We start from the raw sequence: 20,629 nt of genomic DNA on the forward strand, positions 1-20,629 counted from the left end.
TTTTTCCCTATTTCCAATCCTAAAACACAATTGTAAATGGAAAACACTAAGAAATGAATCATGCTCATTCATGCTTTTCACACAATGTCATCTAGTAACTTTTCCTTTGGTTTCGTTGCGTTATAATAAATGCTATCAGGCACAGAAAAGAGGTAGGAGAGCATGAAATTTCCATGAGAAGGCTGCATCGTCAGTATGCCTTAGAATTGAGTGATTACAACTCCAGCTGTAAGTGCAACGTAGCTTATTGTTAATTACCAGTTTTTAAAAATACTTGGTACTTATGGACTGTCTTTCATTCAAAAGTCTTAAAGTAATATACAAAGATTAACTAAAGCTCGTAACACCACTGTAAGGGAGGCTTTATATCCATACTGCAGATCGGGAGCTAGGCTGAAAACAAGTGAAGGAACTTTTCCAGGGTCACACAGTGAGTCATTGTCAGAGACCGAAACAGAGACCTGGGTTCCTGGGCCCCAATTCAGCAAGATACATACCCAACTTTGAGCACATGAATAGCTAATTGACTGTTCATGTGCTAAAGATAGCAAGCACCTCGCTGAGCTGGGGCCCTGATTTCCAGCTACTTGCACTACACTGACTACAGACCCATCAGGGGACATTGGGAGAGTTAAAACTATTTTAATTATGAAGAAACTTACATTGAAATATATTGGGTCAGCATGAGGAGTCAGCATGACCTGAATAACATGACTCATAGAATTTGAGACAGTGATTTGTGCATTGTGTCCATAAGTCCTGGTTGAACTATAGCACATCTTTTAGAAAGACGTGTAATCTTGATTTAAAGAGTTCAGGTGACAGAGAATCTACCACATCCCTAGGTAAGCTATTCCAGTTTTTTACTGTTAAAAATATTCACCTTATTTCTAGTCTGAATATATGTAGCTTCAGTTTCTAGCTATCCTATCTACTTAGGTCTACATCTGCTAGATTAAAAAATATTAATTGCTATTACAAAGAAAATATCAGCTGTGGAGGCGTACATATCAACAGAGATAAACGAAACAGAGAAGAGTGGTGAAATGGCATATATTAGGAACTATTAGCCAGAGCTACAGCCTTGCAAACCTGTGATCCAGAAAGCTTTAGGTAAATAAATGTTCATGTACAAAACTCCCTTAACTTTTTGTCTGTTTTGTATGGGTGTTACATACAGTCAGGCAAACAAATGGCTCACTGCTTAACACAGGAATACCAGTGTGGAAAAAGGGGAAAAAGTGTGTGTCTCCCCACATGCACAGAGGTGACTTGTGCTTCCTTCAGCAAGTCGCTACATTTTCCTGTATCTCATGTTCTTCATTTGTAGTACAGGGATAATAGCTACCTACAGCACTGTGGTTACAAGAAAGTTTAATGCATTATGGTTTACAAAAAGTACTCCTGGAAGAATTCTGTGCCACTGCGCATGTGCAGAATTCATGTATCCTGCAGATCTTTTTTCTCTGCAGAAAATACATTTTGCTAGAGAGGCTCTGCAGTTGTGCCTTTTGCCCACCATGGCCACAGCAGAGGCAGCGGGCTCACCACTCACTGGCCATAGCAGTCAGCAAATGATAGGGCGAGAACAGAGGCTGTGTTTCTCACAGTGCCCTGCCTCTGGGGCCAGGTAAGAAGGCACAGGATATGGGAGTGTGGGGAGGGGGAACAGACAGAGGTGGCACATGGGGCTGCTTGGGGGAATTCAGAAGGGCTAGTGAGAGGACAGTCTGGCACACAGACTGAAATTCAGAAGGGCTAGTGGGAGGACAGTCTGGCACAGGCTCTGAATAGGAGTGGAGGTGGAGGGATACTGGGAGGTGGGGATGGCTGAGTGGGGGTGCAAGGACACATTGGGACAGAGGCAGATGTGTCTGACTGATTGGGAGAGACTAGGGATCAGCCAGGGTCTGCATGGGGGAGGCTCCCCAACAGTCACCTCTTCCCCCCCCCCAAAAAAAAACCTGTTCCAATCTTCTCCCACCCACACCCAACATCCTCCAGGTTCACTCCCAGGTTCCTTCCCAGCAATTACTTCCCCCTCCCACAGCTCCTCTGTTACCCTGGGTTCCCCTGAGCCTGTGCACTGCTTCTGAGGGGTATGGGAAATACATTTTTGTATTGTAGTTTAAATTAATTATTACTCAAAGTTCTATATGAATATGCCTAGTAAGAGAACTATTTGTCAAAAAAAAAATCCTGAATCTTTGTCTGTATTGTCACAAACTTGTTGATAGGTTTTGAAATAAATTACAAAAATAATTGAAACTGGTGTGCTTATAATGTGTTATTTTGACAAATAAAACATGCAGAATTTTAAAATATTTTGTGGGAGTGGACGTAGAGGGTTTTTAATCTTTTTGGTATAGAATTTTTAATGTGTTGGGGCAGAATTTCTCCCAGGAGTAAAAGCTTTGAGATCCATGGGTGGTAGGCAGTGTAGAAATGCAATTTTTTTTAATAATTCCATCATATTTTCACTGGTAAAATTTCTGATGGTTTATTATTCAATACTTGAATCTCAAAGATATCAGTTATTTTGAACACTTATAAAACACAAGCTTTTTCTTCCAGAAACCACCTAAATGTCCCCATTAGGCATCTTTATACCTTAATACAAAAGCCACTTACATTTTTGTCTTTGTTGTATTTGTGGAAAATCTCTTGTGCTCTTTCTTCACCACCATCAGTAAACAACATAATGATCTTATTGCAGTTAGCTCTAGAGACACTGTGCTGTAAGAGATTCAAAGAGAAGTATCCTTTTAGTTCTGGCTCTCAAAAAAAAATGCAGAAGCGTAATATAGTTCCCAGAAACATAGTTCAGCTCTGAAGGGCAAGGAATGCCTTTTGTTTTATGCCTTGTGCAGAGGAAAGCACATTACTTAAGTACTAATGTGTTAAAACCTGACCTCACTTGGTATGTTTACACTGCAATAAAACGGCCTCTCTGGCTGGCCCTGGTCAGCTGACTGGGGCTCGTGGGTCTTGGGCTGAGGGGCTATAAAACAGGAGTGTAGACCTTCAGGCTTGGGCTGGAGGCCGGGCTCTAGGACCCAGCAATGGAGAATGGGAAAGCTCCTGTTGACCTCAATGGAGCTAGGATTTCACTCAATAAGTCTGCCTCCAAATGTAGTATTTCTAATTCTATATCCTGATTTTTGTCACCAAGATATTAGTATTATTAGTGCATCACTACTGAAAGAGCCTTGCTTCACCTTTTAAGAGCCAAATTATGGTATATCTCAGATCTGACCAAAAGGAACGTTGTGGTAATCAGGTATGTTCCACACAAAGAAGCATAAGGGAGCTGCATGGATGGGGTTGTTTGGGGTGGAAGTAAATTGCATATTTGTTAAAACAAAACATGCAGATCAAACCATGCTCCCAAATTCTCTTTGCTGGATGCCTGAATGTGACTCAGAGAGTGGATATCCTGCATATACAGTTCAAAAAAGAGGGCATTTTCACTCTACCCTTCAGGTTTACTTACTTGACTTGACTCCTTCCTTCCACGCTCTGGAAATTTGAAGTGGTCATTGATGCTTCAACTCATGGGAGTCCAATCTCAGACACCCTGAGTGTCTCAAGTTGGGATCCCAAGTGCTGAGCCAAACTCTCTGGCCACTAAATTGGTCCTTAACAAACCAAAGATCTAAGGTAAAGAAATTGCCACTCAGCTCCCAGTGAACTTAACCTTACATTTAAGTCTTACAAACTCAGGACCATGTTTTGTTTTGTTTTGTTTTTTGTTATATTTCTTCAGAATCAGCTCAGTTTTCCTCTTTTATTTTTGCTGACTTTTTTATTTTTTTTACACTCAGAGAACACGTTTTGCCGGCTTACACAAAGTGGGGTAGGTTTTCACCAAGGTTACCTGGCTACTTGGAGGAACAAGAAAACTCCCGCTTCTCTGAGTCTCCTGATCAATTCCAACACCAGTGGAGGGGAGGTGCTGTGCACCCCAGATCCCTCTCTGTAAGCAAGCAGGCTGGAAGGTGATTGGAGTGGGAGGAGCCCTGGTTCAGATCCCTAATTCACTAGTCAATGGAGCTGGAAGAGCAACAGGGAGAAGCAAGCTGTTCATGAAAAAAGGTGACGTAACTTTCTCTACAACGAAAACAAAGGAGAAGTGAGGAGAAATTCTGAGCCTCTGCATCACAAGTCATCCAGCAGTATGCTCCTGTGGTGCTGAAGCTGTGCAATGTCCCTAACAGAGGAGAGACCATAATGTAATGAACTGGTCCTCACTGGTTAATTGATGAGCACTAGTGCAGCTACTTTATTATATAATTCTATAGTACTCTCAGCAAATTCTGGTATTAACAAATCAAAATTCTTTATTTGCTATTACTGCATTTTTACTAAAACTAATTCTGTATGGACCTTTTGACATCAGAAGCTCAGTTTTCAAGAGGCACCTCTGTCTAATGAAGGACAGAACTGAGCCTTACGAATTTTCTTACCAGTAATGATCAATAAATAAATTTGAAATCATTGCATTAATATCACTCCTGTCACTGCTGTAAGTTTGATTTGGAAATAAAAAATGCAGGATCACTTTTGCTTGTAAAATACAATATACAATACATTGCTTTGGGCTGCTGCTTTTTTATATTAAAAAGTAATAAATCTAGAACAGGTACTTTATAAATATTGAAAAACACCTACCTGCTTAATGATTTAATACATTCCAAAATAAATTAATAAGGGCACCACACAAATAATTGACTGGAAGCCCAAATCCTGGTCACCTTACTCTCACAAGGTGTTCCATTGATTTAAAAGGACAACCTACACGAGTAAGGTAAAACAGATTTGGTCGTTGTTCTACTGGGCCGAACTCTATACTGACTTACTTGGTGGTTTAAGTTAGACATCTAGTGTGCATCTATATAACGTCATAAGAGTGCAAAGTACTTTACTGTTCCTACCCCAAAAGAGCTTACTGTGGGACTATTAGCACATGTATTATGGTGCTTAGATAGAATTGATAGATGTAATGGAAACTTACATTTTTATAAGCCAATCAGGACTGGAGACCCAACAATATACAAATGTAGATTAAAAATGGTCCCCTGCCATTGTCACATGCAAACTCATTAACAGAAATCTTGCCCAGGTCAGGCTGCAATGAGTGGTTGAAACTAAGGGGAGAAGGAGCGGGAAGGGAGGATGGTGATTATATTGGAATTGGGTTGTTGCTGTAGTTTGCATCTTGATGTACAGCTTTGGTTCTTTCACTAGGGCAAAGGAGATCTAACTTCACTTTCTTGCTGAAAGGGTGATGGAGAAGGGGGTTCGGCCAATAAAAATAAGTGTGTCCCGCACAGTGACTGCAGGACAGCCTACTGTCTCCTAAAGTAAAGAAGTGGTATGAAACTGGTGCCTGTGTGTATTATTTAAATACAATGCATATATAGAAAATGTATGCTTCATACCATAGCCATAGTAAAGCATGATATTTTACATCAGATCTGTGTTTATATAATTGATATATAATAACGGGTTCATGTGTGTTGGGACAGGATCTTTCTTCACACTGCGATAAATGGAGTTTACTCTGCATTAACACTCTTGCTACTTAGAGAAGAGTTTTCTCCAGAATACATAATTAACTGCACACATTATCAAATCTATTGCTATAAATACAAGAATCATATTATCAGTACATCCTGTTTAGTTTAAATATAACTAAATGTTCTATTTTATATTTAACTATACATTTTGCAATATTGGTGATACATTTTTCATATCTATATCTAGATAGCCAATATTGCAAAATATACTATATATTTGCTATGTATTAACAGTAGTCTCCTGCATTGTGATATAGTGTTATTCTGTATTACCATACTTTCCCTGTTTCCCTAGAGTCCCTTTGTGTGGTAGTCTAAGCAACTACAAGAGGAACTTTTCCTCTTTCTTTCCTGTTCCTTCTGGGTTTATCTTCATGAACACTATGTTAGTGAGCAGGTTTATGCAACATTCCTTACCTGTCAATTACATCAATCTATATTATAGCACAGCTAAGGTCACCAACTTTCTAATCACACAAAACCGAACACCCCTGCTTCTTCTCTGAGGCCCCACTTATGCCCTCCCCTTCTCTGAGGCCCCACCCCTGCTCGCTCCATCCCCACTCCCTTCGTCGCTCACTCTTCCCTATCCTCACTTACTTTCACCGGGCTGGGGGCAGGGGTTTGGGGTGCGGGAGGGGGTATGGGCTCTGGGCTAGGGGCGGGGATGAGGGGTTTGGGGTACAGGAGGGGGGCTGGGCTGGGGTGTGGGCAGGTGAGGGGCTGGGGATGAGGGTTTGGGGTACAGGAGGGGTCTCTGGGCTGGGCGAGGGGGCTGGGGTGCGGGGTTCCGGCAGCACTTACTGCGGCTCCAAAGAAGCGGCTGCCAGGTCCCTCTGGCCTCTAGGTGCATGGGTGGCCAGGCAGTTCTGCGTGCTGCCTTCGTGCTCGGAGGTGCCACCCCCTGCAGCTCCCATTGGTCATGGTTCTCAGCCAATGGGAGATGCAGAGCTGGTACTCTGGGTGGAGGCAGTGTGCGGAGCCTCCCAGTCCCTGGCTGCCCCAGTGCCTAGGGGCCACAGAGACCTGGCATCCATTTCCAGGAACAGCACGGAGCCAGGGCTGGTAGGGAGCCTGCCTTAGCCCTGGGCCCCCACTGCACCGCTTAAAGAGCCGCCAGAGTTCCTTTTCGACTGGGCATTCCAGTTGAAAACCGGATGCCTGGCAACCCTAAGCACAGCCCACTTAACCTCCCAGCAGCATAGGGAAAAAGAAGACTCTCCTCTGCCTGTGTGCAGACTCATGCACCTTGTGTCTGACTGAATACGTACAAGGGGTGCTACTTAATTTCTGCTGTCCCTCCCCCCAATCTCTGAGTGGGAGGCTCCACTCTCATAAATGTATGGGTCTGCAAAAGGGGTGGGGGAATCTTTTATGGGTTCCCTTAAAAACAAGCGTATTTCCATTCCCTCTCCTACCCCAAGGAGCCAGCAGGGAAGGCATAGATTCCCTTACATGGCCAGGGCTGGTTGTAAAATTCACAGTCCAGCCCACTGTGATGGTTTGGCCACCCACCATGTCAAAGGTTTATAACTAAGTTAAAACATCATTAACTTACACGTGAGTTTAATTTACACCTTTTCTGCATTTTCACTGTAGGATGTGATTCATCTTGTCAGAGATTCGTCTACTAAAGAATTCATACTACCATCTGACAAGACGTAATATCATGTCTCAGATGAAAATGAAAATGTGCTAAAATACATCAGAAACCCATATGATTTTCTTGATGCTACATAATGACAGGATGTCTCTCTATTTTAAAAATCCTTTCTGACCCCCCTCTTAGGATGCTAACTCTATCTTTCACTCTTTATTTTATTTTATATTTTTAAACTTCAAGTAAGCAAGCAAATAGCTAGCTATCTTTTTTTTTTCTTTTTATTTTTAATGAAGGTGCTATTACATTCATTTTGTGGATAAAATTGCTTTACTTTGAAATAATTATCACACCCTTAAAAATTGAGTTCCCTTACCTTTATGTCTGGAATATAGCTTGATGCATGAAACTCTATGACTGCATCTTGCACAATGAGTTTTCATGTAATTGGGGAAGGAAAAAGTGAAGCAATGCAAAAACCTCCTACTTGGAATCACAATAGGCCACAAAGTGATTTACAGAAAAATTCCTTCTATAGTATTCATTACAATAGGGTAAAAATTAATTGTACCACCAAATCTAAAGAACATTAAGTAAAGATTCCTTTGCAAATATAATGTAGAAGAACAGTAGATAACTCCGACTCACAAATCAGCACATCAATGTTACTAGTAGAGTGCCTTGATTTATTTCAAAGATTATATTAAAATATTTATTTCCATCCAGCAATATTTTTAGAAAGGAATTTTCCTTTAGGCACAAAGAAGGCAAGACTTGTTTAAGTGTGAGAGTGAGTTCAAGTGGTTGTCATCCACAGCCTATGTAATTATAATAAGACTTTGACCTTTTAAAATATTTAGCATCCTTGGAACTTATTACAAAGTTGACCTGTTTGAAATTATGAACATAAAATAAAAATAACCATATTCATAATCATGTTATCTTTATAAATCTTCATTATCTGATCCCATGTAATCTTAAATGCTTGTCTCCAGAGTCTATAGCCAACTCCATCAACAGCTCTTTATTTCTCCCATAAATTGGATCTGCCAGAATTTGGAGTGGACAAATGCAATTATTTAACCTCACTAATCTCTTAAATTCCCCAAAAATACACATCCACCACATCCATCCATCATTCACATGCTTACAGAACATTCTGTGGGCCTCGAAATACCCATAATCTCAGCAACAACTAATACACGTTCTTCCAATTAAAACCATCGACCCATCTTCTTCTAGTATTTTATTTCTCTTTACCTTTGCATTTAGCTTTGAGAACAAGTGCATCTTATGACTTTGCTGTATTCATTATTTTCAAATTAGAACTTCTATTACTACTCCCTAGTGATTATTTGTTAAGTGCTAAGAATATACTCTGTTCCCTATCAAACATAACCCACAGAGTGTCTCCGCTCTGAGGAACATACAGCTCTAAACAAAACTCCTTGTGTCCTTCTAGCTTTCTTTTGTTATTGCTCTAACATGCCCACAGTCAGAGAGGGGCAGAAGTGATATCAGTCTCAAGTTGGACTAAACGACTTAAATAGCCATTTTAACCTTTTACTTAAAGTTTCATATAATCAGCTGCAGAGGGCATTTAATCCTTTATCCAACCCACACTGAGTTGGTCTGAAAATATTCTTGCAAATATTATACTGATTTTTTCCATCAAAATTTCAGTTGGATGGAAATTCTCCAACCAGCTCTGTTCCCATGGCATGATACAGAGTGACAGGAGAGGTGCCTAGGTCCAGCAGGTAGCTGATGAGTGGAGAAAGAGACTGAGGCCTCTATTGAAGGAGATCATTAGAGTCAATAACGTTTCACCAGGAATGAATTCAGCCCATTCTGTTTAGTAGGCCAGATAATAAGCTGGTGTTAACTGGCATAGCTCCATTTACATCATCTGAAGAGCTGATCATAGTTGTTTTCTGAATATTCTGAACTATACAAGTATTTTGATTAAGTACATTAAATATTTTTAAAAGAAACAATAGTAAATAAACTGATTATGGCAAGTTGGGAATATTATTTCACTATACTACTAATTAGACAGACACTGTGTGGATGCAATATGGGAATAGATAACATAACCAAAAGATGGAGCCAATGCATTTCTCCCCGGGTGAGATTGATTCCTTTCTCCCTCCCATGTTTTAAATAGTTTGGAACAGTCTCTTTCCACTACCTAATATCCCTTTGCTAGCTAATACCTCTTTACAACCAGACAAGCATGCACTAGGTATAAAATAAATTAAATCAGAAAGGTGGATACATTAAACATGACTGAGGGACACTCTAAACCAGGATATAATTGAAATATTAATCTGAGATGTAATAAGATACTTTCTTCTTTAAAAACTGGCAGCAATGCAGCAGGTACTGAAGCCATGTGGCAAGTGGGAGAGAAGCCCATTGAAAAAAGAAGCCCAAAGTGAAACAAAAACAGTACATCACAGTGACAAACAAGTTTCCCCTTCACAAATCTTAATGAATCAAGCTGAGTGGAGCTCTACTAAGCGAAAGCATGCTGATGGGATACATTTGCTTGCTAAGTAATTGCATAATAAAATATATCATGCTGTTTACTACTTGTGGACCATTCAAAGTGACCATCTGGACATTAAAGTTCTATTATCACAGATCAATAGTATAACAGCACAGAGGGAAAACTTTGTAATACTTACATTTAGCAACTGTTCAAAAGCATAGCTAAAGCCTTTCTTGTAGTCAGTGATTCCTTTAGCTGAGATTTTGTAGACTGCCTCTTTCAGCTTCTTCTTGTTCCTCACATTAGCTTGGACAAGATGATTAAAGCAACTGACGTTCTGAGCGTTATTGTTAAACTGCAAAATAAGTAATAAAGAACATTAAAGCCAAGAATGTTGGCTTCATTTCCTTTTTTGCTCCATATTTCTAAGTGCTGAGGGCCAGATGCTGCCTTCAGTCCACACATGCAACTCCTAGAAATGGGTGACCCTGAAAAGATTCAGATGATGCAATAACGCACACAAACATTTGGAAACTTACCACAACTTTATACAAAACATCAAAGTCTCTTGAAACTTCAAATTTGGGCAGCAAATGTTATGACTCCCTCCAATTTGTCCACTAAAGTGTAGTGCCTAGCTGAGGCCTGTACTGTTCTACTTGGCACTGGTGAGGCCTCAGCTGGAGTTACTGAGTCCAATTCTGGGCACCATGCTTAAGGAAAGATGTGGACAAACTGGAGAGAGTCCAGAGGAGAGAAACAAAAATGATAAACCGTTTAGAAAACCAGACCTATGATGAAAAGTTACAAAAAACTGAGAAGTTTATTCATCAGAAAAGATGACTGTGGGTGGAGGGGACCTGATAACAGTCTTCAAATATGTTAAGGCTGTTTTAAAGAGGATATTGATCAATTTTTCTCCAAGTCAGAAGAGGACTGAAGGTAGGACAAGAAGTAATGGGCTTATTCTGCAGCAAGAGAGATTTAGGTTAGATATTAGGAAAAACATTCTAATTATAATGATAATTGAGCTCTGGAATAGGCTTCCAAGGGATGTTGTGGAATCCCAATCACTGGAGGTTTTTAATAAGAGACTGGACAAACTGTCAGGGATGGTCTTAGTTCACTTGACATTGCCACAATGCAGGGGACGGGACTTGACTTCCTGAAATCCTTTCCAGACCTACATGTCTGTGATTTTATGAAAATGGATATTCAGTCCTTTACTTCTAAGACCAGATCCAAAGCTGAAATAAGCAGAAAAACTTTGATTTGAGTTTCAATGGCCTTTGGTACAGACCTTACCAGTAGAACAGAAGTAGGAAGTTCAGAGGCATAGAAAAAATGCAATAAAATTTAAAAAAAAATAATTGGGGAAAAAAGGTTGAAAGTTCCTTTAAACTTTTACTCCTTGGAAAAGGTGTGAGTCAAGTTTTAGGTTGCTTCTTATTTTATCCAAACCCAGCTGGCCCATCCCGAAACCTATCATCACACAACGGGAGCTGCAAGTCAAGATCAATTGCTATATATGGCCCACAAAAAAGAAAACACTCTTGGCAAAAGTAAGCACATCACAGAATAGATATACATAACAAGGCCATTTTTAAACCAAGTTTCCATTTGTGTATTATGCACATGCTTTTATTTTTTAGTGCTATTGCCCATGATCGATGGGAGATCCTAGCACCTGATAACTTCTAGCACTCATGTCACAGTGCTCAAATATGTACATGCAAATTGTTTGTATGGAAAAGTTTTTGCCTGCTTGAGCAGAGGTCATTTTGTGGCCTCTTTGAAATTTGGTCTCATATGTGGTGATCTATCGTGTATTGCAGTAGCACCTATGAGCCACAGATATGCTCTTGGACACCACTGTGCTAGGTCTGGTACAAAAGCTGTCCTATATTGCCTGAACATCTCTTTTACATTTAAAAACAAGGACAGTAGACATATATTACCAAAAAAAAGTTTTCCTGCCCAAAGAAATTTTAATTGGTTTGACTGAACATAAATACTAGGCACAACAGATACTTGCCATTTTATATGCTTCAAAATTCTCACTAAAGCTGTTTCCTACCACTCTCTAAGTGTATGGGGCCTTAAAGAGAATGCCAATCATGTAAAGTCACCTTTGAATAACTCAGCATCAAGGCCCAGGAGTTTAATTCTGTCCTTACATCCTGAACACCTCTATTCAACCCACTTGTGTTGCACTCAGGGTAAGTAAATAAGAGGAGAGTTTGACCAGTGATTTTACATATTTTGCTGGGATGCTCAAACCATTTCTATTTTCTTGCGGTATGATAAATTCAAAATTAAAAACACCAAAAGCTGATTTTTCTGACACAACAGGTTTAATTTAAACCAAAGAAGTAAAGACATACAGAGTGCCACTTTATAAACACACCTCATTTTATCCAGATGCTAACAGAGCACATATATAATGAGTAAATACTAAAGATGTGCAAAAATTTAACACACACCCCATCTCCCAAACAGGACAAAACACCTGATTCTAGTACAAACCCAGAGTTTGAGTGGAATTCTGAGCAAGGCTGCCAAGTTGTTATATTTGGTGTAAACATTATAAAGCTCATTGGTTATAAAGCGTTTCAACCCCAGATCAGGAATTTCTAGTTTTAATGGTTCACTTGTACCTGAAATCAAAGCAAAATTCAGGGGTGCAAAATCCAAGCAGACCCAACCAAAAAAGATTCCTACAACCCCACAGGAATTTGGCGACACCCCACAAAAAAGGTTTTTCTCTGCTGCTCCTCTATCCATGTATAGTATACCAACCTAGATTATAGAATTGTATGAGAGTCTCCTTCTAGTAGAAAGAAAAGGAGTACTTGTGGCACCTTAGAGACTAACAAATTTATTTGAGCATAAGCTTTCGTGAGCTACAGCTCACTTCATCGGATGCATTCGGTGGAAAATACAATGGGGAGATTTATATACACACACAGAGAACATGAAACAATCAGTTTTATCATATACACTGTAAGGAGAGTGATCATTTAAGATGAGCCATCACCAGCGGGGGAGGAGGAAAACCTTTCATGGTGACAAGCAAGGTAGACAATTTCCAGCAGTTAACAAGAACATCTGAGGAACAGTGGGGGGTCGGGTGGGGGGAGAAATAACATGGGGAAATAGTTTTACTTTGTGTAATGACTCATCCACTCCCAGTCTCCATTCAAGCCTAAATTAATTGTATCCAGTTTGCAAATTAATTCCAATTCAGCAGTCTCTCATTGTAGTCTGTTTTTGAAGTTTTTTTTGTTGAAGGATAGCCACTCTCAGGTCTGCAATCGAGTGACCGGAGAGATTGAAGTGTTCTCCGACTGGTTTTTGAATGTTGTAATTTTTGAAGTCTGATTTGTGTTCATTTATTCTTTTACATAGAGACTGTCCAGTTTGACCAATGTACATGGCAGAGGGGCATTGCTGGCACATGATGGCATATATCACATTCATAGGTGAACGAGCCTTTGATAGTGTGGCTGATGTGATTAGGCCCTATGATGGTGTCCCCTGAATAGATATGTGGACAGAGTTGGCAACGGGCTTTGCTGCAAGGATAGGTTCCTTAGGCTTGAATAGAGACTGGGAGTGGATGAGTCATTACACAAAGTAAAACTATTTCCCCATGTTATTTCTCCCCCCCACCCCACCCCCCACTGTTCCTCAAATGTTCTTGTTAACTGCTGGAAATGGCCCACTTTGCTTGTCACCATGAAAGGTTTTCCTCCTTCCCTCTTCCTGCTGGTAATAACTCATCTTAAGTGATCACTCTCCTTACAGTGTTTATGTTTCATGTTCTCTGTGTGTGTATATAAATTTCCCCACTGTATTTTCCACTGAATGCATCCGATGAAGTGAGCTGTAGCTCACAAAAGCTTACGCTCAAATAAATTTGTTAGTCTCTAAGGTACCACAAGTACTTCTTTTCTTTTTGCAAATAACAGGGCTGCTGCTCTGAAACCTGTCCTTCTAGTAGTTAGATGCAGTGACTATACCAACTTCCTCTTTTTTCACAACTAAGAGTGCGCCTGTGGCTCACAGAAGCCTCTGGTTATAGTGGTGGTGATCTGAAGATTGAGTCCCCATTGACAGGTATGGTGTTTACACATTACAATTAAGGATATAGCATTAACTTTAATTACCCATCTTAACTTTGATTTTTGTTTGTGTTGTCAACTCCTTTCAGTATAGCAATCTTTTTATGACTGAAAGTCAGATTCTACAGTTTATCCTTGAACCATCAAGTCTTTTTTTTATATCAGACAGTGGAGACTGATAAATAAAAGCATAAAACTAAAGAGAAAGAACCTCTGGAAGAAAAATACACACATCACTCAGGATTGTACTCATGGATGGATAGCATATATCACTTTGTGTGCATCAGTGACTGCAAACATTCACCTGTATTTGAAACAAGATAAATAGATACAGAGATAACCTAACAGCAGAAACAGTTTGAATGCCACTCAGATGTTATTTCTGATGTGTTGGAGAAATATATCAGAGCCAGTCAGCTTTTTGTATAATTGTTCAAATACATACAACACAGTATATTCATTTGACATTTTGAATATATATGTATACACAATGCTAGCAGGAGATGCACATTATTAATTATAGCTCTAAGCATAGAAGAAATATTGGCACATAATCATATTAGTATGTCAAGCTCTGTTGTTATTCTCAAAAGTGACAATATTCTGTGTTTTATACATTTTATATGTGGTATAAAATACATCCTTTGTGCTCTGATCAGAGAAAATTTTTTATGGTACATTTCAGGATTTACTTGCATGAAGAATCCCAACACCACACACTGCGGAGATAGCACTCTCTCCAATTATTTTATAGGTCTAATTACTTTAGCTGTCTGTAGTTACCATTTTCCTACCAACAATGAATTTAGGCAAATTTGAATTTATAATCAGAACAAAGCTACTGTAGACATCTGTTCAGGGAGTGAGTCAGGTTATTAATATTTGCCAATATCGAATTATTGAAAAATCTGTTCACTCATTTGCAATACATGGAATACAAAATATGTGCTTACATTTTGTGATCATACTGTACTATTCATTCAACTACATTAAATATTGTAGAAACATGTTGATTCACAGTTTGTATAGGTAGCATAAGTGTGTGTGCAATGAAGAGGATGACATTTTCCTCCAATATAGTCTAGACTTTACAACTATGGAATCATTTCCTATTATTCTTGTTTGCATTTATTTAATTTTATTATGCCTTTAATAGTTTAGCTCTGGATTTCATTTGCTGTGAAGCAATTGTTTATACTATGGGTATATGTGTTAGCTACCATAGGCAGGGCTGGCGGTAGTGCCACCTAGTATTATTACCTGACTCTTCGCATTATAAAGCCCTGTTTTCAGTTACTTAGAACTTTGCCAAATTTTACTGTTCAGGCTGAAATTTTATATGCTGGGTGTCAGCCTTAGGCTGCTTTTAAAATAAAGTTTCAGCCAAGACATTTCAGCCATTTCGAAAAACAAGACTAGTGAAAAATATATACCTCACCAGGTCCCTCATGCAAGGCTCTTAAGCAAACTAAGCAATCCTGGGATTCGAGGGAACATCCTCTCATGGACCAATAACTGGTTAAAAAATACAACACAAAAGGTAGGAATAAATGTTCAGTTTTCACAATATAGTGATGTAAGTAGCGGGGTCCCTCAAGGATCTGTAATGGGACCATTGCTGTTCAACACATTCATAAATCATCTGGAAAAAGGTTTGAATAGTGAGGTGGCAAAATTTGCTGATGATACAAAATTACTAAAGATAGTTAAGTCCAAAGCTGACTGAGAAGAGTTACAAAGGGATCTCACTGAACTGTGTGACGGATGACAACATGGCAGATAAAATTCAGTGTTGATCATTATAAAATTATGGACTTGGAAAAAATAACCCCAACGATACATACCAAATGGATGGGTCTGAATTAGCTATCAGATTCTTGGAGTCACTGTGGAGAGTTCCCTGAAGACAACCACTCAAAGTGTTGCAGCAGTCAAAAAAGGCTAAGATAATGTTAGGAACCACTAGGAAAGGGATAATGCCACTATATATATAAATCCATGGTACGCCAATACCCTGAATACGGTGTGCAGTTCTTGTCGACTCATGTCAAAAAAGGTATATTAGAATTGGAAAAGATGCAGAGAAAGGCAACAATAATGATGAGGGACATGGAACAACTTCCATACAAGAAGAAATTAAATGACTGGGATTGTTCAGCTTAGAAAAGAAACAACTAAAGGGGAAATATGATAGAGGTCTATTAAATCATGAATGGGATGGAGAAAGTAAATTAGGAGGTGTTATTTATTCCTTCGCATAATAGAGGAACTAGGGGTCATCCAATTAAATTAATAGGCAGCAGGTTTAAAACAAACAGAAGGAAGTACTTCTTCACACAATACACGGTCAATCCATGGAACTTGTTGCCAAGGGAATTGTGAAGGCCACAAGTGTAATTGGGTTTACAAAAGAATTAGATAAGTTCATGGTCCATCAATGGCTATTAGCCAAGATGATCAGGGACACAACCCATGCTCTGGGTGTCCCTAAACTTCCAACTTCCAGAAGCTGGGAGTGGATGAATCACTTTATAATTTCCCTGTTTTCCTTCTCCCTGAAACATCTGGCACTGGGCAATGTCAGAGACAGGATACTGGGCTAAACGGACCAATAGTCTGACCTAGTATGACAATTCTTACGTTGTTGCGCCATATTAATTCTGGTGATCTTTTCTTTGAGGAGCTCTAGTGTCCCCAGACTTTGGAACAGGGACTTGACATTTGGCAGGAATGGCCTTTGTGTCAGGAATGTGTCTTTTACTGTCCCTGTGAAACTCTGCTCAAATTTGGCTAAGTTATAAGCCTTTGAAAAATCAGTTCACAGTTGCTAAGTGGAGACTTCTTAGAGTTTAGCAGGTAAAAATCTCTAAACAGTCTGTCCTCAATGAGCATGCTCCAGCACCTCACAGCTCCTGCAGGTAATCGGACTACACATGAGCCCTCACCACAGAATGACTGTTCCAGGCCAAGGTTACAGGGGAGAAGCTGAAACTGAGAGCTGGGTGCCACTCTCTCCTGAGCTGTCAATAACCCCTCTCTTGGTGCACAGGCAATGTGGAGGAGAAAGCTGCCTGACACAAAGAGTTGGACAGAGATAGAAAGGAAAAGATTGGCACAAGGAGCCTGGTGAGACTGGGACTGGAGGTTGCAGGGAGTCTGTGAGTTCGCGGTGGGAGTCCAGGAAAGGCTGGGCACAGAGAACGGAACTGAGGGCCAGAGGCATAGGGGAGGCTGGGACTGGTTGTGCAGGGAGACTGAGTGCTGGGGAGGGAAATGGAGGAGGTGGGCTGAGATCAGACGAGAAGGCAAGATGCAGGGGGAGAACTGGGATTGCCTGGGCAAAGAGACTGGGACCAAGAGCCAGAGAGAGGGGATATTAGGACAAGGTACCAGGGAATGGTTGGGGTAGGGGACAGATTGGTTGAGGAAGCCAGGGAGGTAGACTAGGACTGGGAGCCAGTGGTGATGGTGAAACAGGAGTTTGTGTGGTGGGGGGCAACTGAAGGTAAGCAAGGTAAGATGAGGAGGGGGAACTGGAACTGGCTGAGCAAGGAGACAATCAATGGGTTGAAGAAAACTGGGACTCAGAGAGAGAGAGAAAGAGAGAGAGTCTGGAGGAGAGACAAGGAATGGCTGGGCAAAAACAAATGGAATTAGGATAAGAAGCTAGGGGAAGTGAAGAAATAGAACTGGGAAAGTGATAGGATGGAGAGGTCAGAGCAGAAGAGGTCACCCTTAGGGGGAATGTGCAGAAGAGTCTGTGAGTACTACAGCACACTCCTCCCAGAGCCTTGAATGGATCCCAAGTTTCCTGTGGCTCACCATTCTTCCTTTGTCAGCAAACATCTGTGAAATCCATGGGCATCCCCCTCTCTGTACATCTACCTGCATGCCAAAGAGAAAAGGCAGGCTGTGTCCACACTGTGGTGTGTTGTTACACGCAACACTGAAAAGCTCTGGTGGGGAGAGGTAAAGGGGACTCCAGAGCAAGGAGCTGGGGGATTCTTTCCCTGCTGCCAAAGCCTTTCTCCACTGCCGTGCATAGCTATACACGCAGCTTGCTCCTCACTGCAGATAAAGACTCTGGTGGGAAGGACACAGCAGGGAAAGGCTCCAGCAGCAAGGAAAGGCTCCAGCAGCCAGTTGCCATAGCCTTTCCCTTCTGCCTCCCCTGTGTCAGAGCCTTCACTACCACGTGTACCTATACACAGGATAGACACAGCCCACTCCGCGCTGCAAGGAAAGACTCCACCAGGGGGAGGCAGCAGGCAAAGGCTCCAGTAGTGAGGAGTACCCAGAGCCTTTCCCCACCCCCCACCCCGCCTCTCCCCGCATGAGCTTTTCCCCGTTGCCAGAGTTTTTCCTTGTGTCAGGGAAAGGCCCCAGCAGCAGATATGCCAAACCCACAAAAACACGCAGAAATTGGGCTTGTTTTTGGCTTAATTGGCTTGTAAATTGCTTGTTGGCTAGTTTTTGGCTTGTAGCTGGTTGCAGCTTCTTCTTTTTTGATCAGCTCCTGGCAAGCAGGGGCAAGGAGAGGCAAAGAAGGGAAAGGGGCAAGCAGGGGCAAAGTGGGGAGAGAGTCAGGGGTGCACAGCAGGCTCCCCACACACCCAGACTGCATGCCAGAGGAATCTAGTCATAGAGTGTTGGGTTCCTAGGGATTGACTTGTTTTGGCCTTGTTTTGAAATGGGATTAGCTTGATTTTTGGCTTATTGTGAATGTCGTGGTGCTTCTTTACTGTGTGAAAGTTGGCAACTGTGCCCAGCAGCTGGACATTCCCTTGCTTAAAAATTGTAGCGTAGATGTTGGAAACATTCCTTGGGCATGTAGCGTGCCACGTAGAGGTCTATAACCTACAGTTTGGGTGTGTCTTTACTCGGCTAGGCAGTGACTCACCACCTACACTGGTATGTATACCTGTGCGAAGGGGTCATGCACCGCACACACTGCCATAAGTAGAGACGTAGCGATAGAGAAAGACAACGTATTACTGCTGTCAGTTACTCTGTTAGCTCTAAAAATGAAAGCTAGAGGCATGTAGGTAGGAATAGCCAGTCAGTAGGTTTCCGATATAGGGTGGTGTTTATGTGACCATTGCTTATTAGCACCGTAGTGTCCAGGAAGTGGATCTCTTGTGATCTCGCTTTCATCCAAATCACACCACACGATCCATTGTCTACAGCCAAGCTCTACGATATAACCACATTTGCTCCAACCCCTCAGACAGAGACAAACACCTACAAGATCTCTATCATGCATTCCTACAACTACAATACCCACCTGCTGAAGTGAAGAAACAGATTGACAGAGCCAGAAGAGTACCCAGAAGTCACCGACTACAGGACAAGCCCAACAAAGAAAATAACAGAACGCCATTAGCCATCACCTTCAGCCCCCAACTAAAACCTCCCCAACGCATCATCAAGGATCTACAACCTATCCTGAAGGACGACCCATCACTCTCACAGATCTGGGGAGACAGGCCAGTCCTTGCTTACAGACAGCCCCCCAACCTGAAGCAAATACTCACCAGCAACCACACACCACACAACAGAACCACTAACCCAGGAACCTATCCTTGCAACAAAGCCCGTTGCCAACTCTGTCCACATATCTATTCAGGAGACACATCATAGGGCCTAATCACATCAGCCACACTATCAGAGGCTCCAGAGTAGCAGCCGTGTTAGTCTGTATTCGCAAAAAGAAAAGGAGTACTTGTGGCACCTTAGAGACTAACAAATTTATGAGCTGTAGCTCACGAAAGCTTATGCTCAAATAAATTTGTTAGTCTCTAAGGTGCCACAAGTACTCCTTTTCTTCTATCAGAGGCTCGTTCACCTGCGCATCTACCAATGTGATATGTGCCAGCAATGCCCCTCTGCCATGTACATTAGTCAAACTGGACAGTCTCTACGTAAAAGAATAAATGGACACAAATCAGACATCAAGAATTATAACATTCAAAAAGCAGTCGGAGAACACTTCAATCTCTCCGGTCACATGATTACAGACCTGAGAGTGGCTATTCTTCAACAAAAAAATTTCAAAAACAGACTCCAATGAGAGACTGCTGAATTGGAATTACTTTGCAAACTGGATACAATTAACTTAGGCTTGAATAGAGACTGGGAGTGGATGGGTCATTACACAAACTAAAACTATTTCTCCATGTTATTTCCCCGTCCCATCCCACCCCCCACTGTTCCTCAAATGTTCTTGTTAACTGCTGGAAATGGCCCACCTTGACATCACCACAAAAGGTTTTCCTCCTTTCCCCCCTCCTTCCTGCTGATAATAGCTCCTCTTAAGTGATCACTCTCCTTACAGTGTGTATGATAAAATCCATTGTTTCATGTTCTCTGTGTGTATATATAAATCTCCCCACTGTATTTTCCACTGAATGCATCCGATGAAGTGAGCTGTAGCTCACGAAAGCTTATGCTCAAATAAATGTGTTAGTCTCTAAGGTGCCACAAGTACTCCTTTTCTTTTTTGCGAATACAGACTAACACGGCTGCTACTCTGAAATCTGTTAGCTCTAATGGCAGAGGTCTGTGTGGTGGAGCTAAAGGTTCCCATCTAAGATCCCTCTAAACTGGCCACGCAGCAGGCTATAAAGGGCCATGCAGTCACTGGGGACTGGAGAGGAGAGAGCAGGGCATGGGTGGGGACTGGGAGGGAAGCAAGCTGGGGTGTGTAGGGCTGCTGTGGGCCCCTTCCTCGGAGCTCCATGCTGCCGGCAGGGAGAAAGGGGAGGGGCCCCTCCTCCAGAGCTTGCTGCTGCTGCAGCTAGGGAGAGGCGTCGGGGGAGTCTTCTGGCCCCTG

At 41.4% G+C, this 20,629-nt stretch overlaps 1 protein-coding gene across 1 annotated transcript in view; it reads right to left on the reverse strand.

Moving 5' to 3' along the window:
* CACNA2D1 (calcium voltage-gated channel auxiliary subunit alpha2delta 1) overlaps positions 1-20,629 on the reverse strand; it is a 682,696-nt gene that overhangs the window by 132,194 nt on the left and 529,873 nt on the right. Inside the window, 2 exon segments of the mRNA XM_038369134.2 lie at positions 2,632-2,736; positions 9,870-10,028. Coding sequence (XP_038225062.1) covers positions 2,632-2,736; positions 9,870-10,028 — 264 coding nt within the window.

Source organism: Dermochelys coriacea, chromosome 1 (assembly GCF_009764565.3).
Source record: "Dermochelys coriacea isolate rDerCor1 chromosome 1, rDerCor1.pri.v4, whole genome shotgun sequence".
NCBI classification, from domain to species: Eukaryota; Metazoa; Chordata; order Testudines; family Dermochelyidae; genus Dermochelys; species Dermochelys coriacea.